The sequence below is a fragment of the Ixodes scapularis genome, unplaced genomic scaffold (genome assembly GCF_016920785.2).
Source record: "Ixodes scapularis isolate PalLabHiFi unplaced genomic scaffold, ASM1692078v2 PGA_scaffold4__175_contigs__length_147842914, whole genome shotgun sequence".
Lineage (NCBI taxonomy): Eukaryota > Metazoa > Arthropoda > Arachnida > Ixodida > Ixodidae > Ixodes > Ixodes scapularis.
The window spans coordinates 117,916,445-117,941,581 of record NW_024609879.1 but is presented as its reverse complement, the minus strand read 5'-3'; the positions used below and the strand labels follow the sequence as shown (position 1 = coordinate 117,941,581).

The 25,137-nt window shown below is 43.9% G+C and overlaps 1 protein-coding gene across 1 annotated transcript; it reads right to left on the bottom strand.

Annotated features, from left to right (window-relative positions):
• Positions 1 to 4,192: 4,192 nt before the first annotated feature.
• On the bottom strand, positions 4,193 to 19,205 carry LOC115326667. Its single transcript, XM_040212622.2, has 5 exons — positions 19,080 to 19,205; positions 18,044 to 18,059; positions 15,643 to 15,787; positions 6,191 to 6,566; positions 4,193 to 4,897 (listed from the first exon to the last, which is right to left on the bottom strand). The coding sequence occupies exons 1-5, from the start codon at positions 19,128 to 19,130 to the stop codon at positions 4,589 to 4,591; spliced, it is 897 nt and encodes a 298-aa protein (XP_040068556.1). The 5' UTR covers positions 19,131 to 19,205; the 3' UTR covers positions 4,193 to 4,588.
• Positions 19,206 to 25,137: the final 5,932 nt, after the last annotated feature.

Genomic DNA, 25,137 nt, shown 5'->3' with positions numbered 1-25,137 from the left:
TAGTAACGTTCACAAAATGCACAACAAAAACCGGACTAAAGTTTTCTTGCGGAGTACGCCATGCTATGGCCTATCGCTTGAGCATGGGTCATGCTTAAGCGACTGCTTTTCTGCCAATGGGCTTTCATTTGAATTCTATTTTTGATATTGTTTTAGATTTTCCTTCTTCGAACACTGACACATTCAAACAAACTTTGGCCTAATGTTTTAATATAGTGAAAGTAAAGTTAGAGTGGATTTGTCCAATGCTTGAACACAATTTCACCACCATGTGCTCTCTTCAACTAGTCATTATTCCTCTTGAGAAGAATTCCACGAAACCAAACGAATATTCAAGACAATATGGTGATGCCATAAGACAGTACCTGCTGGCTGGGCAAGCAAAAAGCAATGTATAAAGATAGATGTCATATACTGCACGCCTGAGACAGACGTGCTCCGTGAAAACTCAGCGACGGCAAAGATAAGTGTATTTGTGCGGGTAAAGTTTGTAGAAAGGAATAAATATATAGGACGAAGACTACACCGCGACATTAAAGATTATGATTGATGCACCTTCTTACGTCAAAGCGTGCACGTCTTTGCATGAGTGCTTGAAAACAGGACTCAATATGAACTCTAATCTTCTTCAGGTCCTCATGCAATTCAGATGGAAACCGAAAGCAATGACTGGCGAGGATGAGATGTTGATTTTACAAATCGGCATACGTCAGTAAGATAGTGATTAGTTAAGATTTATTTCGTTGGCAGAAGAGCCAAGCTACCGTTTGAAAAAGAAAGAAATTAATGAGTGGACAGTGTCCCGGGTTTCGGCACAATTTATTGAGGAACTAAAGACTACGAAAGCATAAACCTAGACGTGGGTCTGCGTGACCTCCTCTTTTAATAATCGTACTTTGAATACCGCTACGTGCTCCTCTAACCCTTCTTAATCTTTTCGTTGCAACAGGCCCTTCAACGCGGGCCAGCAATGCCAAGTAGATTCGTTATGAAGGGCAGAAGAGAATGGCCTCGTCTGAATTCCTTTGCGTAGCTTTATTACTTTTTTTAAATCACACAACTCGCCTCTAAAAATGCGAATTCATTCAACAGCCAATAGCACTCACATAGTAAGAAAGCCTTGTGTTCCTACGTATTGTCTCAGTGCCACAAAATTTGAAGTATTCGGAGGTGCAGCGCTTCAATAAAAATGAAGACATCTTTATCACATTTTTCCTTAGAAAGGTTAGTACTTTTGCTCGAGTAAATTACGCGAAACCATGAAAGAAAATATAAGATGTATGCTCACCTTCTATATTAAAACAGTCTCGTGTTTTTGACTAGTGCAAACTAGTTTGGTTCCAGTCAGAAACTGTTTGCTTATAAAATGACGACTCTTCGGTGACTGCTTAAAGCTAGGATATTTAGTCATGTCGTTTTCAGGACTAGTAAACTAGTTCCAGTAAACTTTATTTACTCCACACCAATTAAATTAAGGTTTCTTACATCGAAAACCAGTCTATGTTATGGAAAAATCCTATGTAGCTAGAAGCCAAAATAGATGCTACAACAATTTTTTGTAGAGGGTTTGGTGACGACACCTGCTTAAAGGGTTACTCTAGGCGGATGTGGAAAACGTTTCGTGTAACCGCTGTAATATTGCAATATTGGTCATTTCAGTTGGAGTTTTGTTAATACAAATATTTTTTTGTCAAAAAGCTTTTGTGTTAATAGTTTTTAAGATGCCTGCCAAGGTTTTGTGGTAAAATGTATTTCTGTACCTTCTCATACTCTGCTTTCCTTAGGTAATGTATGGATAAATATAAGTGCTCATATAGACAGTTCATTATGTATTTGAAGGTCTAATAAATAGAAAATCTTTAGAAATAAATTAAGTTTAAAAAGAGATGTGTTCACCTTATGTCCTCTTTCTCTAATTGTAACGAAACTTTAATGAATATTCTGGGAAGAAATATCAACGCAGTGACAACATGTCGTTACTGTTTATTCGTTGCGTCTCTGGTTGCCGAAAAGGCACCATTACCCCGCATGCAACTCCATGTTTAAATTATATAAAATTTATATTGGCAAGACTTTAGGAGTTTTTCTCAGATTCACTTGCATTTAATGTAGCATGTAAAGTATCAAAACACGCTCGAGTTTGCATGGTATTTATTTCTTAATGGTTCCTTCCAGGTTCTTCTTGAAAAACTGCTGCGGTCATGCCCAGGAATCGAGTGGATTTGCCTGCTGATCCGCCGAAGTTCAATTTGAGTCCAGCAAGAAGGTTGGAGCTCCTCTTGAGATCAGCAATAAGATATCTGACTAATTTATATCCACCATTCTTAATTTCAAACGTGAAGGAGCAAAACACGGCGATCCAAATAGTGTCTATGCCACATTTGGTTTTATTTCCAAAATATCCTCAATTGGGAAAACACATCGGTTCCCATAAGTTGCCAAATTACCTTCGCAGTGGTTTGTTCTTTCAAGACGTATACGGTGTAGTACATATGCCGTAGATTTTCCAGTGTATGCAAAAAATCGTGGATATATTACGGTGTTTGTTAATTTTCAAATATTTGCGCATTTCAGTGATTTCTTTTGGGCAGACACAAGAAGACAGTAATTTTAGGTGAAAACGTTTTATAACGCAGGCTACATTTCGCCGCTAAATTTAGCAGGGAAATGTTTGTCCCGTGGCCTCAACAACAATTCGGTTTCCCCGCTCAATTTAGCGGGAAAAATGACACTACATGACTTCGTGTCACGTCACCCATCAACAAATTTAGGTTCTATGCTAAAATTAGCTGGAAAATCGACGTCACGCGACCTCGACACCTATTCTAATTCCCGCTAAGTGTAGCGGGCCGGTTACGCCGACGGCGACGCCGTGAAACGCAGAAACGGGCGCCTAAGAGCTGCGCCCGTCTAGACATTGCACACACGCTTGCGCGGCTTGTCAATGAGCACGGGTTTATATGTGAAGGTTTTGCGAACGAGGCCCGGAAACGCCATCGTCTTCCCCTCGACTTCCGCGTGTGGGACGCTAAAGCAAAGCTTTAGCGTCCCACACGTTTTCAAGCATGAAATGCTTTCTAACGCGAACCCCTGAATTCTAAATGTTTGTCTGTCCGTCCGCTCGTTGTTGCGTTTCTCGCTAAATTTAGCGGAAAATTTACTTCACGAGGCCTAAACACGAATTCAGTTTCCCCGGTAAATCTAGTGTAGGAAATGATGTCACATGACCTGACGTCACCAGACCTATACACCAATTCAGTTTCTTCGTAAAATTTTACGGGGAAAACTTTGTCACGTGGCCTAACGTTTCGCTACCTATAAACCAATTTGGTTTCCCATCAAATTTAGCGAAAACTTTACGACACGTGACCTTTTTTACCAAGTTAGTTTTTCTGGTTCAAATAAAGCAGGAATTCATAAAAATGTGGGTGCTTCACTCGCTGAAACGACTGTTAAATGTCTACTAAACAAATTCAAACGATCGCTCCAGGGATATCGCATTTCATGCATTATAGCAATGTGAAGATAAAGGACGCTGTCATTTTTTATGATGCCAGGAACAATGGCATCTCTTAACACCGATCACTAATCTGACCGTTAATTAAGCGAGAAGTATCACGTTCAAGTGGTCATTCAGGGTCAGAGCTATCCGCGCAGCCCTTGAGGCTCTTAACCCGGATCACTAATGGGGTTCGGTACCGCTCAACCTCCGCACTCGCTACGCTGATAAATTAAAACTTGCTCATTTTTGTTCTGAAGGAAACGTTGGGTCTTATCAACTCAAATATATTTTCAAAAGAAAACCATTCCGAATTTCATATGCTTAGCGTATACATACAGTGAAAAGATTTCAGGATGGCTCATAGAGCCAAACATTGGGGATCGAAACACCCGCTGCAGTTTACTCTGTTCACGCGTAGAAATCGGTTGGCAGGCTGGACTTGGTTGTCCAAATTGACAAGTGTAGGCACGTTCCAACAGGAACATAATTCGAGCCTATTCAACGGAGACAGCCAGTTGTAATATTCTACCGCCAGATGTTCAAACTATAAGAGCGCATCAGTCCATTGCAATATCGTACCAATAAAATAGGAATTGCTCTAAGCAATATTAGAGTAGACGTTTTCTGAGTAAACTAAACGACATCCATCCATTCATATGACCCAATTTTAGAAATCGTGGAAAGTAGCCATGGGTGGAAAATGTGAGGTTTATTCTTTCTCTCGTGTATTTATTTCATTGAGTCCACCTCATGATGTCTGAGTGAGAGACACACGTCAGGTGATGCTGCTTACTGACCATTTTCACTCTTACCTGCTGCCGGTTAAGCGAATTATTTATTACAAAGCACAAACCGCGTAATACTTTTATTTTTTAAGTATTTGGTCGCTGATTTTCTGCATATGCTTCAATGAGATGAAAAAATAATTCTGCCATTGTGATTTATATACATTTTTTTTTCAAATGAAGCCTGAGGGTACTAGAATAATTTTCCACTTTTTTTTTCTTTTATGAACACAAAGGGGTTACTCTCAAATGTCTCCCCTAAAGAATATTTATTTTATTCGGATTAATGAGATTTTAAGTATCACATAGTCTTCGCCGCAGGCGTATGCGGTGTCAGGCTCAAAGGAAGGATGTATGTTCTGACCTCCGAAGACCTTCCTCCGTACGCCTGATAATCATGCTCTGTGACGCGAAGGTGATTCTCGTGTGCCTTGACTGCCGTAAACGTACCTCTAGCAGTGTATAGGTACGTATCGTTTCCTGCATGCCTAAGACGGGAATCTTGGAGATTGAAGAGGTTGTAATACCAGAAGAAGCCACCTTCGAGTTTTTCCTTGTACTTGATAGCGATATGTCCGGTTAGGGTCACGGTAGACGTCCAAGGAACTTCCTGTTAAAAAAAAAATGAATGACGTTTAAATCCCCTGTAGCGCTGAATTAGAGCGCAGCTCTCGAGGAGGAGGAGGAGGGGAAAGTACGGAGAGGAGTCTATGCCCCTTCTCCTCTTCTGTTCGCCTCCATTTAGGGGAAAATTTTCCCCTAAATTTAGCAAAAACATTTCCCCGCTAAATTTAGCGGAAAAAAATCCCCGCTAAATCTAGCAAGGAAAGTTTTCCGCTAACTTCAGCGGTGAAATTGTTTCGTTAAATTTAGAGGAAAAAGTTTCCCTGCTAAAGTTGGCGGAAAATTTTTACCGCTAAATTTAGCGGAAAATGTTCCCCGCAGTTACGCTGACGCCGCTCAAGCCGGAAACGGGCACCTAAGAGCTGCGCTCTAAAAAACAAATACGAACACAAACGCTTTACTAATCGCTAGAAATAATTTATTGACCGATAGAGGGCCAACAACCTGAAAGCACTGCAAGATCAACGTATTTTCCTACTTACGCCACAAAATCAACAAAAAGCTAATGCAGCAATAATGCGGAGGGCAAGTCGTCTGCTTCCTGCGCGGGAGTTGCGGCGACGTCAGAAAGGCGCGCCGATCTCTGATTGACTCTGGTTGAAGGATAGTGCGTAGGCTTCAAAGCAAGCTGCCTTGAGGTTGACCCACCATTCTTCACTCAGAACCAGTTGGTGCTCGGCGTTCTGAGCTCAACACAACCCCTGCAAACGAGGCAGATGAACTTGCATTCCGCATAAGTAAGACAATAAAGCCTTGAGCCATAAAAATGCATCATTAACGTCAAATGACGTTCAAAATTTGGCCAATTAATCAAATAACCAATTAGTCAAGCAATCACGCACAGTAAATGAGTCTTAGTACACAAATACAACGAGCTCCGTGACGATGCACGTTTAGAACTGCTGGATTGGCTCCGGTCGGATTCTGGTATTGGCTCCGGTTGAACTTTATGTGGATCGGAGCATGAGCGAACAGCACCAAAACCACAAGGTCACGGCGTCTTTAATTTATCTACGTGTTCTATGAAGCGCAGTGAATGCGCCGCGACTTTGTATTTTTAGTCTGTATGTTCGGCCACAGCTCTTGACTGTGCCATTCCCTAAAAAAAAATAAAAACCAATCTCCCTTGTCCTCACGACCTCCTGTTCACTTAGCCTTATTGATATACTACCAACTTCAACATACCCCAACTTCGATATCAACTGCATTGTTCAAGCGGATCAAGTTCGGTGCCTGTGATGGCCATCTCAACAACGAAATTCATCCGGGCGTAACATACCTGCTCGGCATCTGTAATAATCCAGTCAATCTTGACGGACTTCATGGGAGGCACGGTGACGACGTGATTTACCGAGAATGTCTCGGTGTCAGACACTTCTTCTCGGTATCCCCCTTTCAAGTCCAAGCTTATTTGGTGCTTGGTTTCAATGTTCACAATAAAAAAACTGGCACTGGCTGTCACGGAGCCGGAATAACTGAAACCAGTTTCAACGTGCCAGGTGGCTGTCTTCTTGTGCTCGGTCTTTCTTTCGATGGTGGTCGTCTGGGATGAAGACGCCTGCCCATTGTGGACCCACTGAGTATATACCACGTTTGGTCGCTTTGCTGAGCTCTTCGTTGCACCGTACACCACAGGTCCCGCTGTCGCAGTCACCCTGTTGATGGGGAAGAGCTTGTTAACTTGTTTGTGTTACTCGCAACGTGCGTCGCGACAAGAGACTTGGGTCTAAGGTGATTGAAAGAAGGATGCTTACTGCTTTGCAGGTATTACCAGGGCGGTTTCTTTTGAAATTGAAAAACCTTGTTGGGGTAGGTATTTCGATTATTGCTCTTATATATGTATGCATATGTTTTTTTTTAATCTCTACAGATTTGTTTAGAAAAAGAGACGTGAAAGTTGCACTTATGCGGTTAGTGCAGGTGAGTTATACGACCAGGGAGACATTATCTGGGTGGCTAATCTTTGCGATAAGTTGGCTAATTGATTAAAATTCGTTAATTACCTTTTTAATATTTAAGGTGTACATATGATTTCAATTAGAATCTTACTGAGCGTCATCGAAAACCACTACATCAACTCCTTTTAGATCGACTTGAAGCTCGTGGGAAACTCGGAGGTGCGTCAAAGTTATGACTCGTGAAGCAGGCGCAAAGCTAGCAGTGGCGGAACGCGGACTATAATATTATCATCGCCCACCGCCACTAGCGGACATATCGCAAAGATTAGCCATCCACATAATATCCCCCTGGCCGTATAACTCACCTGCACAAACCACGTAAGTGTAACTGTCGCGGCTTTTTAAACAAATCTGTAAAGCAAAAAATCCTTTTCAAGTGGAGCAGGGTGAAGCACTACATTCTGACTGCGTGATTTTTGTATTCATTGCTGTCGGTTGTCATAAACAGGACAAAAACGTTAAATACCCACTATAAGTGTGGCTGTTAATGAATAACGCGTGGCCTACAGTTTTTTTTTTTTCTTTTCGAGTTGAATTACTTTGCTATTTTTTACGGCAGAAATGGAAAATTGAAAACTTCGAATCTTTGCCGTTTTGGTGACATACTGCAGTCGGTGACAGGGTGAGAATTCAGGGTGAGGGAAAGGAAAGCTGGGGAGGAGGAAGCAGATGGATTGCTGGAGAAAAGAGGAGGAGACAACCGGCTCGCTCCAGCATTCCGTCGGCTTTCTCCTTCCCAGCCTTCCTTTTCTTCGCTTTGAACTCTTCACATGTCACCCACTGAGGGAGCTTTATGTCTTACGATTTGACATAACTTTTTCTTGCTAAATACTATACACCTGTAAACCTAGGCATGTGCTATCGACTAGTAGCACTTTATCTTAATTTATTTTTTACGTGATAATTTATATAAACTTCTAGATCTAAGGGTTATGCTCGAGTTGCTTGTTATCGCATGTCGTGCTCATGCTCTTGGTGATACTCAAATGAGGTCGTCAGGGTGGGTAGTTGATGTGAAAGGAAGGGGCAGCATGAATCATTCGGATCTCACGGAGTTTCCGGCTCTCGCTGACCTAGTGGTGACGAGGTGTTTCGTTTCTTTTTTTTTTTTGTGGTGAGGGTATTGGCGCATATATAAGAGCGTTCGTTGTTTACATAAACTACACGCTGTGTTTCCGACTTGTTGTAGCTTTGTCCTTTTTTATCAATCCGGGTCGCGGATGTCTATGGAAGTTCTTCACCAGCTCGCCTGTGAATTTAGCCTTTTTTATTTGCATGGCAGCTTTGGCTCTCCGAAGGGTGTACCGTCTCGATATGAACAGATGCTAAAAAAACGTAAGACGAGATCTGCAACCGGCAGTCTTGATGTTGCAGCTATCATTCCCAGCCCCAGCTGTATCACTTTACATTGGAAGTTCCTTGTGGCCAGCTATATAAATGGCTCTCGTTCCCAGATTTGTTCGAGGATTTACGATGCGACATAACAAGTAGCTACATCCAAATGAACGGTTTCGGTCCGTGAAAAAGATCCTCAATTTGGATCTCCAGAGGTCAGCCTTGTCTCCAAACACCACTGCTACGATGAGGAATCCAAACGTGCTGTAGCCAGAATATCATTGTACGTCAGGCCAGAAACTTTTTGCGTCTGTGAAAGTAAGTTGAGCTTATATATTTAAAAGTACATATAAGTAAGTTGAGGTCATTTACATAACACGAAATCGCAACTACATCGTTGTGCTACTCAAAACAAAAATGCGTGGACAGGAAGGCATACACAACATTTCGGGCGAAAATTCTTCTTTATGTGATAGACGCGAAAAACGGCAAGGAACAGGCAAGGGTCATACACGTCATATGCTCATATACTTAAAAGAGGAAATTCCTGGAAGCGTTCAAGGTACGATTCTACAAAGCTGTTTGTCGGTGTATAAAAAAGGAATGAAACAATTATAGCTGAAGAGAAAGTGAGACGAAATAAAAGAAGCATTCTGTCGAAATGTTCATAGGAAATTAGGTGCTGCCTATTAAACAAGAGCAAACAACTGAGGCCTTTCAGTTGATGGCTCCTGCCTCGCGTGTGGTAAGTTCTGGCTCAATGTGCATCAACATTTTGTCAAGCCGTTGTTTCACCGGAAGAAATGCCAGCTTCAGGTACTCACTTCTATCAGCGTATCGGTACTGCCCAATCAATTCCCGAAGCATCAAACTACCTGCTGTGAATACGGACATAACTGCAGATCCACTTTCGGTAGCGGAAATCGTAGCATTTTTACCGTATGTGGAAGGCCATCCTATAGTTACTGGGCTAGACACTGAATACCACACAAGGACGGTCTTTATTGTTACAGTTGTAGTCCAAACATGAATTATGGCATAAAGGTCATTAGGCATCCTACGGAGGAAGTCGTTGTATAAATATATACCTGTATATGAAATTATCTATTCGTGAGATATACCTGATGTTCTTGAAAGCCTTAACTGAGATTACAACATCTTAATCGCTCTGTCTGAAATCAATCAAAATCAACTGAAAACAAACTGTATGTCTCTACGTGTACGGTACAATTTTAGCCTGGTTTAGAGCGCAGCTCTTGTTCGCCCGTTTCCGGCTTGGGCGGCATCGCCAACGTCGTCGCCGTCGGCGAAACCGCGGGTTGCATTATGGGAAACGTCCCATGATGCAACGCGTGAGTCACTCATGACCCGCACGTTGCATCATGGGACGTTTCCCAGAAGGACGTCAAATGTGACGTTACGAGGGTCACGAATGACGTCACGACGGTCACAAGTACGCCCGACGGTCCCGAGGGTTGCAAGTGACGTCACGAAGGACACTCGTGAAGGTCATGACGAAGGCCACAATCTTCACTGTGAAGGTCTCCAGAAGGTCACGACCTTCACGTGACCTTCTCTCGTGTAGGTCACGACCTTCACGAATGACGTCACGAGGGGGAACTGAGGAAAGGGGAGGAGGAGGGGGAGGAGAAGGGGTCGAGAATGAGAGGAGGAGGAGGGAGGAGGATCGAAGAGCAGGAGAGGGAAAAAGGACAGGAGCAGGAGAGGAGGACAAAGCAGGAGGAGAGGAGGAGGACGGGAGGAGAGAGAAGGGAGGAGGCGGGGCATACCCTCCTCTCCCTACACTTCCCTTCCCCTCCTCAATAGCTGCGCTGTAATTCGGCATTACTGGAAGTTATAAACGTCTTTTATTTTTTTGCAGAAACAAAAGTGTAGAGCAGACATTTTATTCCTAAAAGCAGTATGTCCATTGTTGTGAAAGGACCCCGGACCTGGCCTTTACCTGTCACCAAAGGCAGCAAAGCCTATTGACACGATGGGCCCCGCGGCGCGCGCCAACGGCGCTAGACAGTCACGTTCGCATTCCCGAGACCGACCCTTGAGTCATCGGGCCGGTGGTGGCTTTCAAGGAGGGCTCCAAATACAAAAAGAACGTCTCCCGGGGGCCACGAGACCATCTGGGACCGCCAGCATTCTGAAGGAGAAGCACCGGCGTGCGTGTGCGTGCCTTTGTGTGTGTCCGTCGGTGTTGGGTTTCAGCAAGGGCGTCGACTCCTTGCATCAGCCACCGAAGCGGGGCAAGAACGTGAAGGGATTGCATCATCTGCCCTTGGTGAAAGAACACCCGGAAATTGCATCAGCCGCCCCGAACTTCGAACACCACGTGAGCACTCGAATGCCGGGGAAGGCTCCCCTCTCGCTCCGCGGGACTTCTCGCTCTCGGAGGGTTATATAACTTGGGCTCAGAGAGCCCGAAGGCGCGGACTGCCGACTGCTGACTGCCGATAGCCGATTAACCAGTCCACCATGCTAGTTGTATATTCAATGTACATAAAAGTTCTACTTCAGTAGCACTACTCCAAGCCTGTATCCTCGGGGCCATGCTAGCAGCGAGCCACAGCCCCGACTCTTGGTTCCGCACCTGAGGTCGTCACCCTCCCAGACGCCAACACCATATAATCCTCTCCCTATAAACTCTTCTTCACCATCAGCTACCGTCGCGCCTTCCTCCGCCCCCCGCCCTTTTCCATAATTTGCGACCCGTGCCATTCAGCACCTTGATGTAAAAAAAAAAACAATATTTTCGGTAAAGCCAACTTCAGCACCCTTGCGCCGATTTGGATCATTGTACGTGTTTTTGATCACTTATATCGAAGCTACAACAAGAAGAGAACACATTTTAGTAACCCTTGCTTAAAGACCGATCTGCAAAGTATTCTTCAACCAGGGTGAAACTCCTCCTCGCCAAAATTCCCATTCGCCCTTCTCTCACTGCTATCTTAACGGCGAGCGCTGACATCAAACTTATTTGAATGGTAAAAAGGGGTTATCTGGAGCAGCATGTTGTGCAGTAAATCTTTGTGTTCTTGAAATCGTGGAAATAAATAAACCAGTAAATAGAACATACACAGGCCTGCAGTCGAATAGGATTTAGTAAGCAAAATTTATAATGGATCTTAAAAGACCCCAAATGTATCACAAAAACGTCAAAAATGCGATGTTCTGGTGTTTTTTTTAATATATTACGTACAATAAGACAAAGGAGTCTTGTTTATAAAAAAAAAATCGTATGTGATAGATGTGCACAAAACATTTCTGTGAGTGTTTTTTTGTTGCCTATGTAGAACAATCGACATAAGAGTATACGAAAATTAAGCAGCCAAACTGTAGCATTTCTTCTTGCTCCTTTTCCGAATATTTGTGGGGACAGTAGGAACCTTTGAAACAGTCGCTTTTTTCGCTACGTTAGGAGGGCTATATTATATATTTTTGAGGCAACTCAAAATACTTACTCTGACGAGCCGGTTCCACTTCAAATGAAACCACCCCCAATGAGTGTCACACTCAATATTGGTTATTTCGCTTGAACACCGTGCGACACAGGCTCGTGTGCAAAAAAAAATAAAAATAAACTGCTGCCACTGTGTTTATGCTTTTTCTTTACTTTCAAGTTGAACGCTGACATCAAGTTTATTTGAATGGCGAGAAGGGGTTATCTGGGGCACCAGGCTGGTGCAGAAAAACTTTGCGTTCATTAGAGCAGTTTTTTTTTAGAAAACCTTACAATAACTTCATTGTCACATTTCTGCCAAATGTCTCCCGTGGCGCACGTACGCTTCAATTCTCCATAGGAACTTTACCGGCTGGTCAAACTTTTTGTTTTGTCATTGACCATTTTTCGTTGTCTCTTTCTTACATTTTACAATGAAGAGCCCAGAAGGTTTAGTGATACATTTTTATAGCATTGCACTTCGGTATTTAAAACAAAACAAGCATTTGTCCACTGTCAAAAATGTCTCAATGCAGGCTATCCTACAAATTGAATAAAGCACAAAAAAGAGGCCTTAAAGTGCTGCCGCCGCGACACTGACCCTCGACAAAACGCGGTAGCATTTATCCTTGATCCTGTGTTGGTTTAAGCCTCAGAAACGCCTCTTAAACCAGGTTCACACGCGGCCGACCAAAGAGCAGTTTCAAGTGGCGTGATTTTACAGTGGAAACGGAAATCCAACACCGTGCACGCAGTGCCGCACTTCACTGAGAAGAAACTCGAACGAACGAACGCAGCGAGAGTGCACGGCGGGGCATACGAAAGACTCAAGTAGAAAAGAGGGTGAAACGAGCGAACGAATGAAGCCAAGCAACACGGCGGGAATCGCGGCGCGACGAAACCCATCCAGACTAGTCCATTCCAGCCCTGACGAGTCGGTTCCAAACCGCGACCATCCAAACACAATACGGCTGCACGTAGAGGGGAACTAAAACATTTAAATGCGTACGCATCTGAAAGGCTTGGTTTTTGCAGTAAGCGTTTTACTTCGTGTAGTTCACACGGTTTTATTGAGATAAAAAAATTGACTAAGCCTGCCAGGGATAGTATCTAATCATTTTTGATGCGTTATAAACAAAGTTGTTTATTATTAATATTAAGAACCTATTTGGCCGTCACGAAGGGTCATATCGCAATAACCACCTGATAAACAGTCGACACAACTAAGTCATAATTTTTTTCTTATTTAGTTTGCAGCAATTTATTAGTTGGGTTTGGGTCTTTTGGTATATGTTGCCTTTCTACACAGCATCCGAATGCTATCGCGAATACCAAAGTAAAAACCGTTTTGCTGAAAGCTAGTTAACTTTAACCGAGGCAGATAGTTAACCGCATTTTACTGCCAGGAGGAATATTAGGCCACGTATCTAGGAGAACAGGACCGGCGGCGAAACATGGCGGCGCCCCTCCCAGCGAGCATCGCTCGATTTGGAACTAATATCTCGTAGTCGCTGCACTACCGGGCAGGTTTGTAAGCAATGAATGGTGCAAAAGGCTTTCACTTTGTCTTAAATCACTTAAATAGCAAAGTTTAAGCAATGATCTCAGACCATTTCTCTACCGTCTTTCAATTTTTACCTTTTCTAAGCCTAAAGAATTTCGGCAAAAGTCGACATGGCAACGGAACTGAAATCCTAGTATATTGTCTTGACTCAATCCGCCGGACACTGATGACACACAGAAGAAGACCGCGAGTCAAATTCCACTAGACCCGAAGTCCACGATTTTCATTTTATGGAGAAGGTTTTATGTGCAGCTCTCACATACTGGTCAGCCATGCATGCTGTCGGTGCGCCACCTGCATTTCACTGATCACTTCTTTGTCATCGTTTCTAGGTCGTCCCCTTTCGCACGGGGAAGGACATCTCAACGATACTTGTTCCGATTTCAAAGAGCCGAACATGAAATATTTGCCCAACCTGGGCTTATTTTGGTTTACGTTACTCATTAGTTGTACCAGGAGCAATAAAAATATTTTCCTTAAGCTCAAATGGTTGCCGCGCTGCGTCGCGAAGACCCACCAGCGCGCGTACCCTGTCGCTCCCTTTCCAGAATGTTTTTTTACGAAAACCACTTGTATTCGCTAAAACCAGAAAGTGACACAAGCTACCGCCCCATAAACAAAACGGAGCTATCGCGCATTCACTCCTCGTAAAACTTGACTAGGTACTTGTACGTACCTAGTAGGGAAGGGCGGTTAAGCTTTTGCCACGGTTAAAGTAAACCAGCTTCGAGCAAACGGGTCCTGGAGCTAATTAAGCATTAGCAACGACGTCACATCTTTTATGGTGTCCAGAATGTGCATATTGTCGCGAATGACAATTAATGAGATAATGCAACACTGTAGTAAATTAAACGTTCAATAGGTTGAACCTGTGCTCAAACTAAATAAGATTGAGCGGACGATAACATGCAAAAATGGCGGCGCAACTGCAGCACCGAGCGCAGGCGGAAGACTGGCTTATCCGGCGCGGTGCAGGTCCTTCTAAGCCTTCCCTGGGAGCCTAGAAAAGACTTCTTTCGAAAGCTACGTGCCAATTATTAGGAGGTAGGAACCAGTGCAAAATGGCGAAACCACTGACGTCTTGGAACGTGCAAGTGATTCTATGATATAGTGAACATCTGAGCGCAGCCAACGCTAGGAGCCAACGAGTCAATCAAAAACTGTCAAAAGTGAAACGTCCCTCTGCTCATCACCTTTTTTTGTGTGACTTTTAACACAACCAAGCACATAAAGTGTGCCGTGGCGTTCCAGATTAAAACCACCATTGGGCAGAAATTTAACACCTGCCAATAGGGGAGCGTTTCGAAAGGAGTATATATTGTCCCTCAATCATTCATCAACTCTAAAACCTTAATATTAACAAGCTAGACGGTTTTCCAACCTTCTCGAATATTCTGCTTAGAAACTGAAAGCTAAAGCACATTCAGGGCCGGGAATCAAATCCAAGCCACCTGCGTGTGGGCAAGCGCGTTGCTTACTCGGCTACGTCAGTTTTTTTTTTTTTTTTTTTTTTTTCTTTATTACTTTTTCAGTTAACATGGACAACACATTCACTCCGACAGAATGCTAAAACCGCCAGCCAGTTTTTCGTTGACATACGAGGTGTAAAATGGTCTCAGGGAAACCGACCTGTCGAGCACTGAAGCCCATTCAAGTTGCCCGATCAGCGTCCCATAAACATCCTTAGAAGAACTACGCTTTCGAAGAAATAGTCCCTTGCTTGACGAGGGGTCACATCGGCATGTCGTAGAGCCATCCTAGTTCTCCGTAGACTGTGTAGGCTCAACAGCATGAACATGTCGTAAGGTACGCTCCTTTTGCTTGTTTTTTTATGGAGAGAAAACAAATACCGAATGTTATTACCGGCAGGTCGTATTTCAAGGTGCGTTGCAGAATGTCCCAAAGAAAAACAGCGCCCCGAAACTCAAGAAAGTTATGCTCTACAGTTTCCGGTTCTCGACAGACCATGGCACAAAGAGACCTTTCTTTTGAAGCCAGGGCTTTCCGGGAATAGCAACACTATCAACTTAAACAACAACAACAACAACAAAATTTTACAGGTGGCATTACCGGCATTTTGTTTTTAAGTCTTTTGAGGACATCTTTCCCGGGACCGTCCCGGTATAAAGAACGGTAGCCTGGTATTGTCGATGACACTTAAATACTATAATGAGAAACGTACTTTTAAAAACTGAAATGCCGTAACCTTTTTAAACAAAAAGCTTCGAACCATTGTTCGTTGAAGGTTGCTAGTGGAAACAACAAACTCATGTAAAGCATTACACAATCTTACTCCCACTATAGTCCTCAAAAAATCAATATCTTGTTCACGCCGAGAAATAAATCGAGAAACAACCTAGCGTGGAAACATAAGAACAACAAACGGCTACGCAGGGGCGCTGCAATATATTTTAATGACTCACGGTGGGTACTTGCGACGGCCTTGCTTGACTTCTTCCTGTTTCCCATGAACGTCCCACCAGACTATTTCCCTTAAGACCTCCTTGCCCTTGCGCTTTACGAACCTCTCCACCTCCTTGTTGAGATCAAAGGTATGTTGTTCCCCTGCTGTTAAGGGAAGCGAGAAATACTTAGGGTTTTGTAATGCAATGAATGGACAGTCTAAATTAATATCTCCTGTTTTCAAACCAACATATTGTCAAATATTCACTTCACCGGCATTATTTGGTACATGATTAAAGGCACCACCCAAAGATAAAAAGGGCATCGCTATGAATTTTCCGCTTCGTACTTAGGCATGTCAAAAATATTTTATCCATTCGAATATATCGGTGACATATTAACGTTGTAGTTCACACCTGTTTAAATATGTTCATTTAAGCATAAGCTTAAATCAAACATATGTGTCCGAACGTGACGAGCTGCATTACCACTCCTTACATGTTACAACCATACGTTGCGCGGACTTCAAACGCTTTGGCATCCGCGTGCAAAGAGCGCGCGGATAGCACCGCGTCTGTTTCCGTTGTATTTTCGTTCCGATGTATCACCAGCTCGCCCAGATTTCTACGCTTCTACAGCGATTTACCGTTTCCGGTCTTGAAAAAGAACTAAAGTTTTTAACTGTTTTCGAAGTTCAGGTCTACGAATTATCTATCGAAAATGGTCGCATATAACACTGCCACAATCGTTTTAAGCCAAGGGTAGAAAAAGAAAATGCGTACAAAATTAGAAAGCGCAGGCAAGCAGGTGGTAGGCCAGGGTTTTGAGCAGTCTTATGCAGTTGTAACGCTCTCAGTTACACTCAAGTGGAAATGCCTGACGCATGCTTCGTCGACCACTGAGAACTTGTTAACTTAAGCGCAGATCAAGGAACAGCATTGTCATCAACATCTCAGATGAATTTCGTATTGCTCTATTGAAATTAGCACACTTTTATTGTTGTGGTGTTTCGCTTTTTATTTAACAAATATCTAACCATCGTTAACCGGAAACAAAAGCCCCACCTATTCGGAACGTTATCTCCTTGTAAATTTAAGGTTATATGATAAGATATAACAAATAAATATGTTGTTGACCACTCCAAGCTATGAAATCAGTAAAAATAAAAAATGTATGACTGACAGTAAAGGCAGTAAAGTAGTTAAACCATAACCTACAAAATGCAATGTCAGTAGGAATGTTTTCAAACAATTTTATATATTTTGGCAAATAAAACGTTAGTTTTGTGTCCTGAAGAAACCAGTAAAATATATTTAATTTAAAGTGCTCAGCATCTGTCTGATTCTCAGTTCGTGTTAACCCTTTCATGCCAAACTCTTTCTTCATAAAAAAATACAAATACATACTCCGGGTTTGATTAAGGAATGTAAGAAAAAAGCAATTAGTAAAAACAATAACCATTTATTTTTTCTGGTTTTGCCATTGTGAAATGTTCTGCCTGGGAAATGCTGCGCCGTTATATTTTTTTTATTTAGCATCCAAATCTTTGTACCAGGTTTTGCTGAAAATTACGCATGCATGCCTGCTGCACTCACTGCAGTATGTATTCCCGCCAGAAAAACAAAAATACCCAGAAACCTTTTTAGTAAGTCTTCGCTTCTGTGTGATACCTTTCATCCAAGCAGTGAAAAAACCCAGCGAGAAAGCGTCACAATTTTTTTCTAAAGTCATACCAAATGAAATGCTACGACAGGTGGTGGCTCAAGAAGAATTTAAACAAACAAGTGAAGCAGAAAAAAAAAGCTACTCAAAGATGTGTAAGCACGCTGGCAGCCTGTCATTCACAAATGTTTTACCAAGTCATCACGAACGTACAAATAGCAATTGTGTTGACTGTGCACACTGTATATGATAATAGAACAACATGATTAAGTCTCGAGCATAATCTTCCGAAGAAGCAGTGACGCGAATTACCAATGTTGCTTCATAGCAACAAACGTTCATTTTCCACGCGGTAGTTAGCTACACATGAAGTATTACTATATATGCTAATGCCGCCACTGTTCTTATAATTCAAAATCACTTTCAGATAACTTTTTATAAACGAACAATGTAGGTAGTGACATTTAGAATCGTGTGCACATTGGTGGCATCTTCAAATACATATAGCAAATAACCCAAACAAAAAGTTCCGTAGGATAGCAAGAAGACGCACACTGCAATCTTTGTTGCTCTGTATTAAACAAGATAGCTTGGCTGAGAGATACAATGGGCATTTCTGTTTTCAAGCGACAGTTTAATAGCGTCAAAAATATAGTTTGCAATGTTGCTCCTCAGTAACCATGGACATCAAAGGTTTCATTCTTGATTTATCTCGAGCAGAAAGGGAAGCTGCAAAAGGTAAGAGCTTCGCTTACTCACCGGCTTGCTGATGGACCTGAAATCAAGAGATGAATACACTTTGGTGACTGCAAAACCTCTAGTTAGAATTGCCACAGTAAGATTCTTGATATTTAGCTTGAATGGGAAAGAATGAGTGGGTAATTTGTTTCCATTCAAAACCCTGACGCAGGCGCTACGCGAACTAAGAGCACGGCCCAACACAGGCACTGAAAGACTAAGGGTCATCCTGCCCTTTACGCACCACACGAAGTCAGAACACCACCCACCCCATATGGCTACCATCATTAAACACGTTTGGCAAAATAACCAAACATGCAGTCGATTTCATTATAACGTCTATTACATTTGTCTTCTTTTTTCTTTGGTAATCGCTGTTTAGTACCCACACGACAAAACACGAATTACCTCATTAGCATCTTTGCATAGCTACCTATAGATTTACACCTCCGCTACACGCCAGAACGCCGAAGCCGCCCCTTTGTGTTTTATATGTACGCAAAACCTACTTATTTGTTGATGTACTCATTACTGGCCTACACGTCAGTGCCGTTTATTTATAGAAGACTGCGCTGCTAACTGCCACCCCCCCCCCCCCCCCCCCCCCCCCCCACCCGGGGCCGGCCACCCGCCAAGAAAGTGCGCCACGCATTTCATTATACCGAACCGTTTTCTCATGAGCCGCTCTCCGCCACATGCGGTACGGACTTCGTTCCGGTTCGGCTTTAATATCAAATGTTCATTTAAAGCTTCGGTTTAGCTCGAATTTGTTCAAAAATCATAGTTTTCATTTGCTTTTTGATTCGGATGCGGTTCGATTTGGAAGCGCGTTTAGAACGAAACTGGGAAGTGATGCTAACGAGCACGCAGTGACACCCAGGTCGGTTGCCCCTCCGCGACACCCCCCCCCCCCCCCCCCCCCCCCTTGTGACGTTGCTGATAACACGCAAGGTGATATGAACGACGGCGAGACCACAGATCTTACGCGGGAACGGGATTGCGGAGGGTTCGAGCATAAAACCTCACGAGACCCCAGTTACAAGAAAGGCAGACTCACCAGCACGAGTAGAAGTGCTACAGCGAGATGGAAGGGAAAGGGCGAGGCCATGCCTTGTACTCTAGAAATGTCTTCTCTGCACCGTGATGCAATATGTGCGCTTTATGTGCACTGGATATCACGTGCCAGTCACCCGCTCGCCATCGACGTACTGTACCTGTTGCACAAAGAGCAATTATGAAAATGGAGGGATTCAGGATAAGATAAAGGATTGATTGGAGCATCAATTGTTTTCTTCCTTACACAATAGCTCGTCTGAAAAAGAAAAAAAAACGACCGTTTATCGGCGGCGATCACTTCTCTGCCAGGATTCTATATGAACAAGGGTCAAGCTGATTCATTACGTGTTTGTACTGGTAAGATAGGTGGACAAAAAAAAAAAGGGGGGGAAACAAAAAAAATCTTTGTGGAAAACCAGTTAAAAAAATGTGTTCAATAAACATACGAGATAATTTAAGATGGTATTCCAAATTAATAAAATTTTTATGAGGTAATATTATTTTATAACTTCTGGTACGTTTGCTAATCGCATCGAATTTTTTTTTTTAACGCTGTATATCGAAAGTCCAGGAATATACCAGATAAGCAATCTGGAATGTTTTCACATGTGACTGAATGAAGTTTCATTCAAATATGTTGAGCAGGATGCTTCTTGCATTTGTATTGCGAAATGATCGTTCTTAGTTGTTGAGGACTACACCGGAAATATTTGTGGGCACTTCAAAGTAATAATGATAATACCATAACGACATCATGAATGAAGGATCAATTTATTTGGGGCCCAGAACTGCCTGTCGTTCTTGGTACTCGCCATTGCAAAGAAACACTACCAAAGACATAAAACAGAAGGACAACGTTGCGGTGAAACAGCAATTAAAACTCGCTTACAATGGTGGCTGTTACCCAATAATAAAAGAAAGGTTCGAGAATGACAAGTGGGGGCTGACAGACACTGTACAGTCTACAGCTACACTAAGTGCACGGTAGTTTTGACCGGCCACTTTAACTATCCAGGTATCAAATGTAGCAAGTGTTTACTACGCCTAGCCTGTTATGATTCGTCGGAAAGCAAATGGTTTGTGTAAGTTATTTCGTTTTGCAACCTTACTCAAATTGTCCTTAATCCTACGTGAGGGAGTTCCGTAATTGATATCTCCTTTTCATGTCACCCTGAATATATTTCCGCTTTTCATAATCTTGATGATATTGTCACGAATGACAATTGAGGAGGCGATGATAACTGAAGAAACTCAACGTTTAATAGGGCGAACTTGTGTCCCAAACAAAAAGGAAGCAGAAGAGTTCATCAGAGCGTCGCGGCCGTCGAAGTCGGCATTAACAGCAGGATCGAACGCTCGGTCGAGACTGACTCCGGCCCGCCACACGGAGCACCTTTTGTACCGGCTTGGGTTCTGGAACATTCGGCCTAGAACGTTCGGCGCGTACGACATTCGTAACTCTATGAGACGGAAAATTTGTCGAACTTGCGACAACGACAAGTAGAAAGAATAAATAAAAGAACATTCCGCAACATGGAATCGAGCCCAGATCTTCCGCGCGGCTGTCGAGCGCGGTAACCATTCGGCCACGCTTTTTTCTTTTTTTGTTTCTTTATTCAACTATTCGGCCACGTAAACTCTCGCTTTTTTTTTTCTTATTTCAAAAAGCAAACAGTCAATGTCAAGACAGATTAATAATGTAGTGCAAAGCTTTTTTAGCACATTTTTAAAATTTCTCATCTCGAGAAGGCACCTACAAAGGCCGAGCCCTCGTGCTTAGGATCGCTGGTGGTAAACACACCTTCTACTTGCTTCACGAGGTTGAAAAAAATAGAAGCAGACTTCTTGCACCTTGAGGTCGGCTGCGGCACTGCCATTCGCGACCACGATATGCTGAAAAAACCCAGCATAGAAAAAGAAACATATCTAAAGGTACGCAGTTGTCATTACATCCATTCAACAAACGAATGCCCGATCGGGTAGTTCTTTCTTAAGCGTGCGCTGGAGCACATCCCAGAAAAATACGGCATTTAGCAAACAATAAAAACATCTTCAATTGTCTCACGTTGCTTACATAACAAACAACTCACAATCCACGGCACATAAATACTATTTTCCCTTAGGCAAACTTTGACCGGCAACGTATTGGCGCGTAACTTAAGAAAAAAGTTTTTACCGAAGGAGGTACTCACATACTTTTCACTCTCTTCAGCATATCTTGGCTGCCTTTACAAAACACAGTTCTATATACCGTAGCGTCGGAAACAAACTGACTACCAAATCGCGCGTCAGCGTTTTGTTGTTCCCAAGAGGCGAATATTCAAAAAGAAGGACGAGCAGACAAAACCCCCAACTGCGTCAATGACCTCCTTCTGAAACCCCACGAGCCGAGTGGGTTCGCCGCCACGCGAGTAAACAATAAATGATAGCAGATGATGTGCCAGTTTGTTCTGGATTAACGTTCGAATAAAGGGATGCTCCTGTTTTCGAAAAAAAAAAAGAATCTAGACACGAGTTGCCTAAAAACAAATGTGAAAGCCCAAGTCCCCCGTGATGCTCCTGGTGAAAAGATTGTCATGGTTCATGCGTTGCCAATGAGATCCCCAAATGAACAAAGCAAAATACTGTGAAACTTTTGGACTTTTACGCGAGCACAGTGGATCGCTTGCAAAACATACAAGATCTTTGAAATTAAAATTTAAAAAAAATGTTGCAAACTGTCGCTCTCAAGACGATAGACAAATCACGTTGCTTCCATCGGAAAGCGCGGCTGGCCAGGTCGGTGGCGACCCCAACCACTAGGTTTTGCTCTCGCGGTAACAATTTAAAGGCACGCCGAGGTATGCGCACAGCATGGGGTCCATACCGCCTTCGTACTCTGAAGGAGTTGTGGCCCATGCACCGAGTCAAAACCCCCGGTACTTGTTCCAATTTATAGCGGTGACAGTAGACTCAAAGAAACATATAGCCAAAGCTACAGCGGAACTAACGCTGAGCTTGTCACTGCAAAATACCGCGATATCTGCATAACTGGTAGCCTTTGTTTCGGTATTGTCCAGGCGGAAGCCCCGACAATCTTTACTATTCAAGACACTTAAAGGCCAATTCACACGACGGACTGACCCGCGGACGGATTGATCACGTGACGACATGTCCGCCGTTCGTCCGTCTCTCAAGCGCATCCACACGAGGGAAACGACGAGCAGACGCCAGCGAGGACGGACCGAACCTGTTCGCCACCCCGCAGTGCCGCGAAACTCCAACATCGCACCGTGGCACCGTTGTCCAAGAGAGAAACCGATGTTTGCTATCGCACTAAAGAATCGTACGCCGCTGTTATGTACAGATCGAGACTAAACACCGGCATAAGCTTCGCGCGAAGCGCCATTAACTTTATTAACGCAAAGCATGGCAGTGACACAGGCATTATCCTGCTCGAGAAGGTTTCGCCGTAGAAGCGACGAAGTTCTGGGCTCGCGGAGGGGCGTTTAGAGATGCCTTCACGCACTCCACGCTCGTGCACAGCACTCAAGTACACCACAGCCACAAGAGAGGTCTTGCTCGGTGAAATCCTGATTGGACCTGCACTCTATTAGCGGCGCGCTAGACGAGTTTTGACGGGAGCTTCTTGACACGGACCCGGAGGAGTACCGGAAGCTGCATCGCGGCACCTGGACAAAGTTTCTGGAGTTTCACACGTGAAACAAATTATCACGCGATAAAATGAACTAACGAACACACAAAACACAACGGTGCGCCATTTTTGTTTTAATCGTCCAGAAACAAAAAACCAAGTAAACCATGCACCGTTGCCAGACTAAAAGCCTTTGAACTTAATCTCCCGCCAAACATCTGTGAGTCAAAAAGGTGCACGACTTTATCAGTCTGCGCGTCCGCGGACGAAGCGCGGATCGGAGGAATCGGTGACGTGCCGGTCACGTGGTACACGGTCCGCGGATGAAAATTGCGATTCAGTCTGTCGTGTGAATCGGCTATAAACAACAAAATTCTAAATACATGTTCAATACCTGCGGTGACATGGGACATCCGTCACCGCACATGGCACGTCACTTTGGTCCGTTACCTCTTTGTTTACGACAAGCCTTGTGGTACAATCTTCATATGCCATTTTTTCGCACCTTCCAATATAATATCACCCACATTTACATACTTGAAAACATGAAAACGTACATCATGCTTGACACGGTCGAACGCCTTATTCAGAACGATTTGGAGCATGACTATATGGCCCATGCCTCCATCACCCGCTTCTAACAGGCTAGGTGCGACATACACGTTCGTCATTATAGTTCTGCCTTGAATCGAACACATTCGGTGGTTACCAATAAGCCTACAGGCTACACCTTGAAACCGTCGCGCTAAAATCTTCGCAAAAACTTTGTAATCCATATTACAGAGCGTGATCGGGCGGTAGCCCGTGACTTGGCGAAGTTTCACAACATCGTCACTCTTAGGCATCAACCCAGTATACGTTCGCGTAAAGGACGGAGGCAATTCTTTTCGTTCATACGCTTTGCAGGACATTCAGCAACACGCTGGCGAGTACGTTCTTATACTTCTTTTTAGGGGCGAAGTTCGTTCGGCGTTCGTGCTTACATAGATCGCCATCCCATCTGTCTTTAAAAAAAAAATATAGAAAAATGTTTGCGAAGTCCACAGGATTCGAACCTGTGCAGGGAGACCCCATTGAATTTCTAGCCTATCCCCTTAACCACTCGGCAACGACTGCGGGACGATTAGGGGGCTCTGAGATGTGGTAGTAGCTCAAGAGCTGGGGATGCCATGAATGAAAAGATGCATGTACCCGCTCGACGTCTATACAGTAGAGGGCGCTGCGGTCAAATGCGTATATAATCGCGTTAAACTTGGCATGCATTGGCTCAACGTTTATAGACGAGAGGGTGCTGCGGTCAAATGTTCAAATGCGTATATAACCACATTCCATAGCACACATTACTTTTCTGACATGGATCAAAACGAGTGAAAAGCACTGTGGCGACAGCCACTGAGAAAAGACGAAGATCGCGTGCAAATAAAAAAGAAGATCAGTTCGATTTTGGAATGCGTTAGACGTAGTCGCTTTTCGACCTCGCAGCCCTAGGTGATCCTCACCGTCCAGAAGCTCCCGCCGTCGTTCTCCCTCGCCACAGGCGAACCACCAGCCAAGGCATAACCAACAGTGGCAAGAGCAATAGCATTGCTGGTATCACCAGCGATTTGGAGCTGCTGCGGAACGCTGCACCAGGCCTTGCAGATGGTCGGGAAACAAGACGCGGGATCGCTAGTGGCGACGAGCGCTCCCCCAAATAAGCAAGGTCGCCTGTTCTATATTACGAACACTACCGGTGGACTGAAGTTCTTGGTCGACACAGGAGCTGAAGTGAGTGTGCTACCCGCACATTTTTTGACTGTACACTTACTCCTATCTGCCACCTGCAAGCGGTCAACAGCTCCAACATCCCCGTCTACAGGAAGAGGTCACTCTTGATCAACCTTGGCTTGCGAAGGACGTTTCGTTGGATCTTTCTTGTAGCCAAGGTCAGTCATGCTATTCTAGGAGCGGATTTCTTGTCCCACTTCTCTCTCCTAGTAGACATAACTGAAAATAAACTTCATGACTCCACCACGGGCCTTTTCGTCACCGGCAAAACCTCCACACTCCAGCCGTTTGCTTTCACACTTCGCCAACCAATAGAGTCGCCCTACGAGGACTTGCTGAGCGAATTCCCAGTTAACGGCAGCTCCCGACTGAAACAAACCTGTCAGGCATGATGTCGTCCACCGCATCATCACCAGCGGTCAACCTACACACGCGAGGTCTCGTCGGATAGCTCCCGGAAAGCTTCGCGTCACTCAGCAAGAGTTCCAACACATGGTTGAGATCGGCATTGCTCACCCATCCTCGAGTAGTTGGTCCTCTGCACTCCACTAGTCTCGAAGAAAACAGGCGACTGGCGGTCCTGCGGCGACTATCGGAGCTTGAACGTGACTACAGTGCCCGATCGTTACCTTATCCCCAACATTCAGGACTTAACCAC

Bases quoted from the DNA above. Each gene is read 5' to 3' on its own strand.
- LOC115326667 (XM_040212622.2), bottom strand. From the start codon at position 19,130: ATGGCCTCGCCCTTTCCCTTCCATCTCGCTGTAGCACTTCTACTCGTG. The intron at 6,567-15,642 runs GTGAGTCATTAA...CCCCATCAACAG, and splicing joins GGCCGTCGCAAGTACCCACC to GGTGACTGCGACAGCGGGAC. The intron at 4,898-6,190 runs GTATGTTACGCC...TTTTTTTAACAG, and splicing joins TTATTACAGATGCCGAGCAG to GAAGTTCCTTGGACGTCTAC.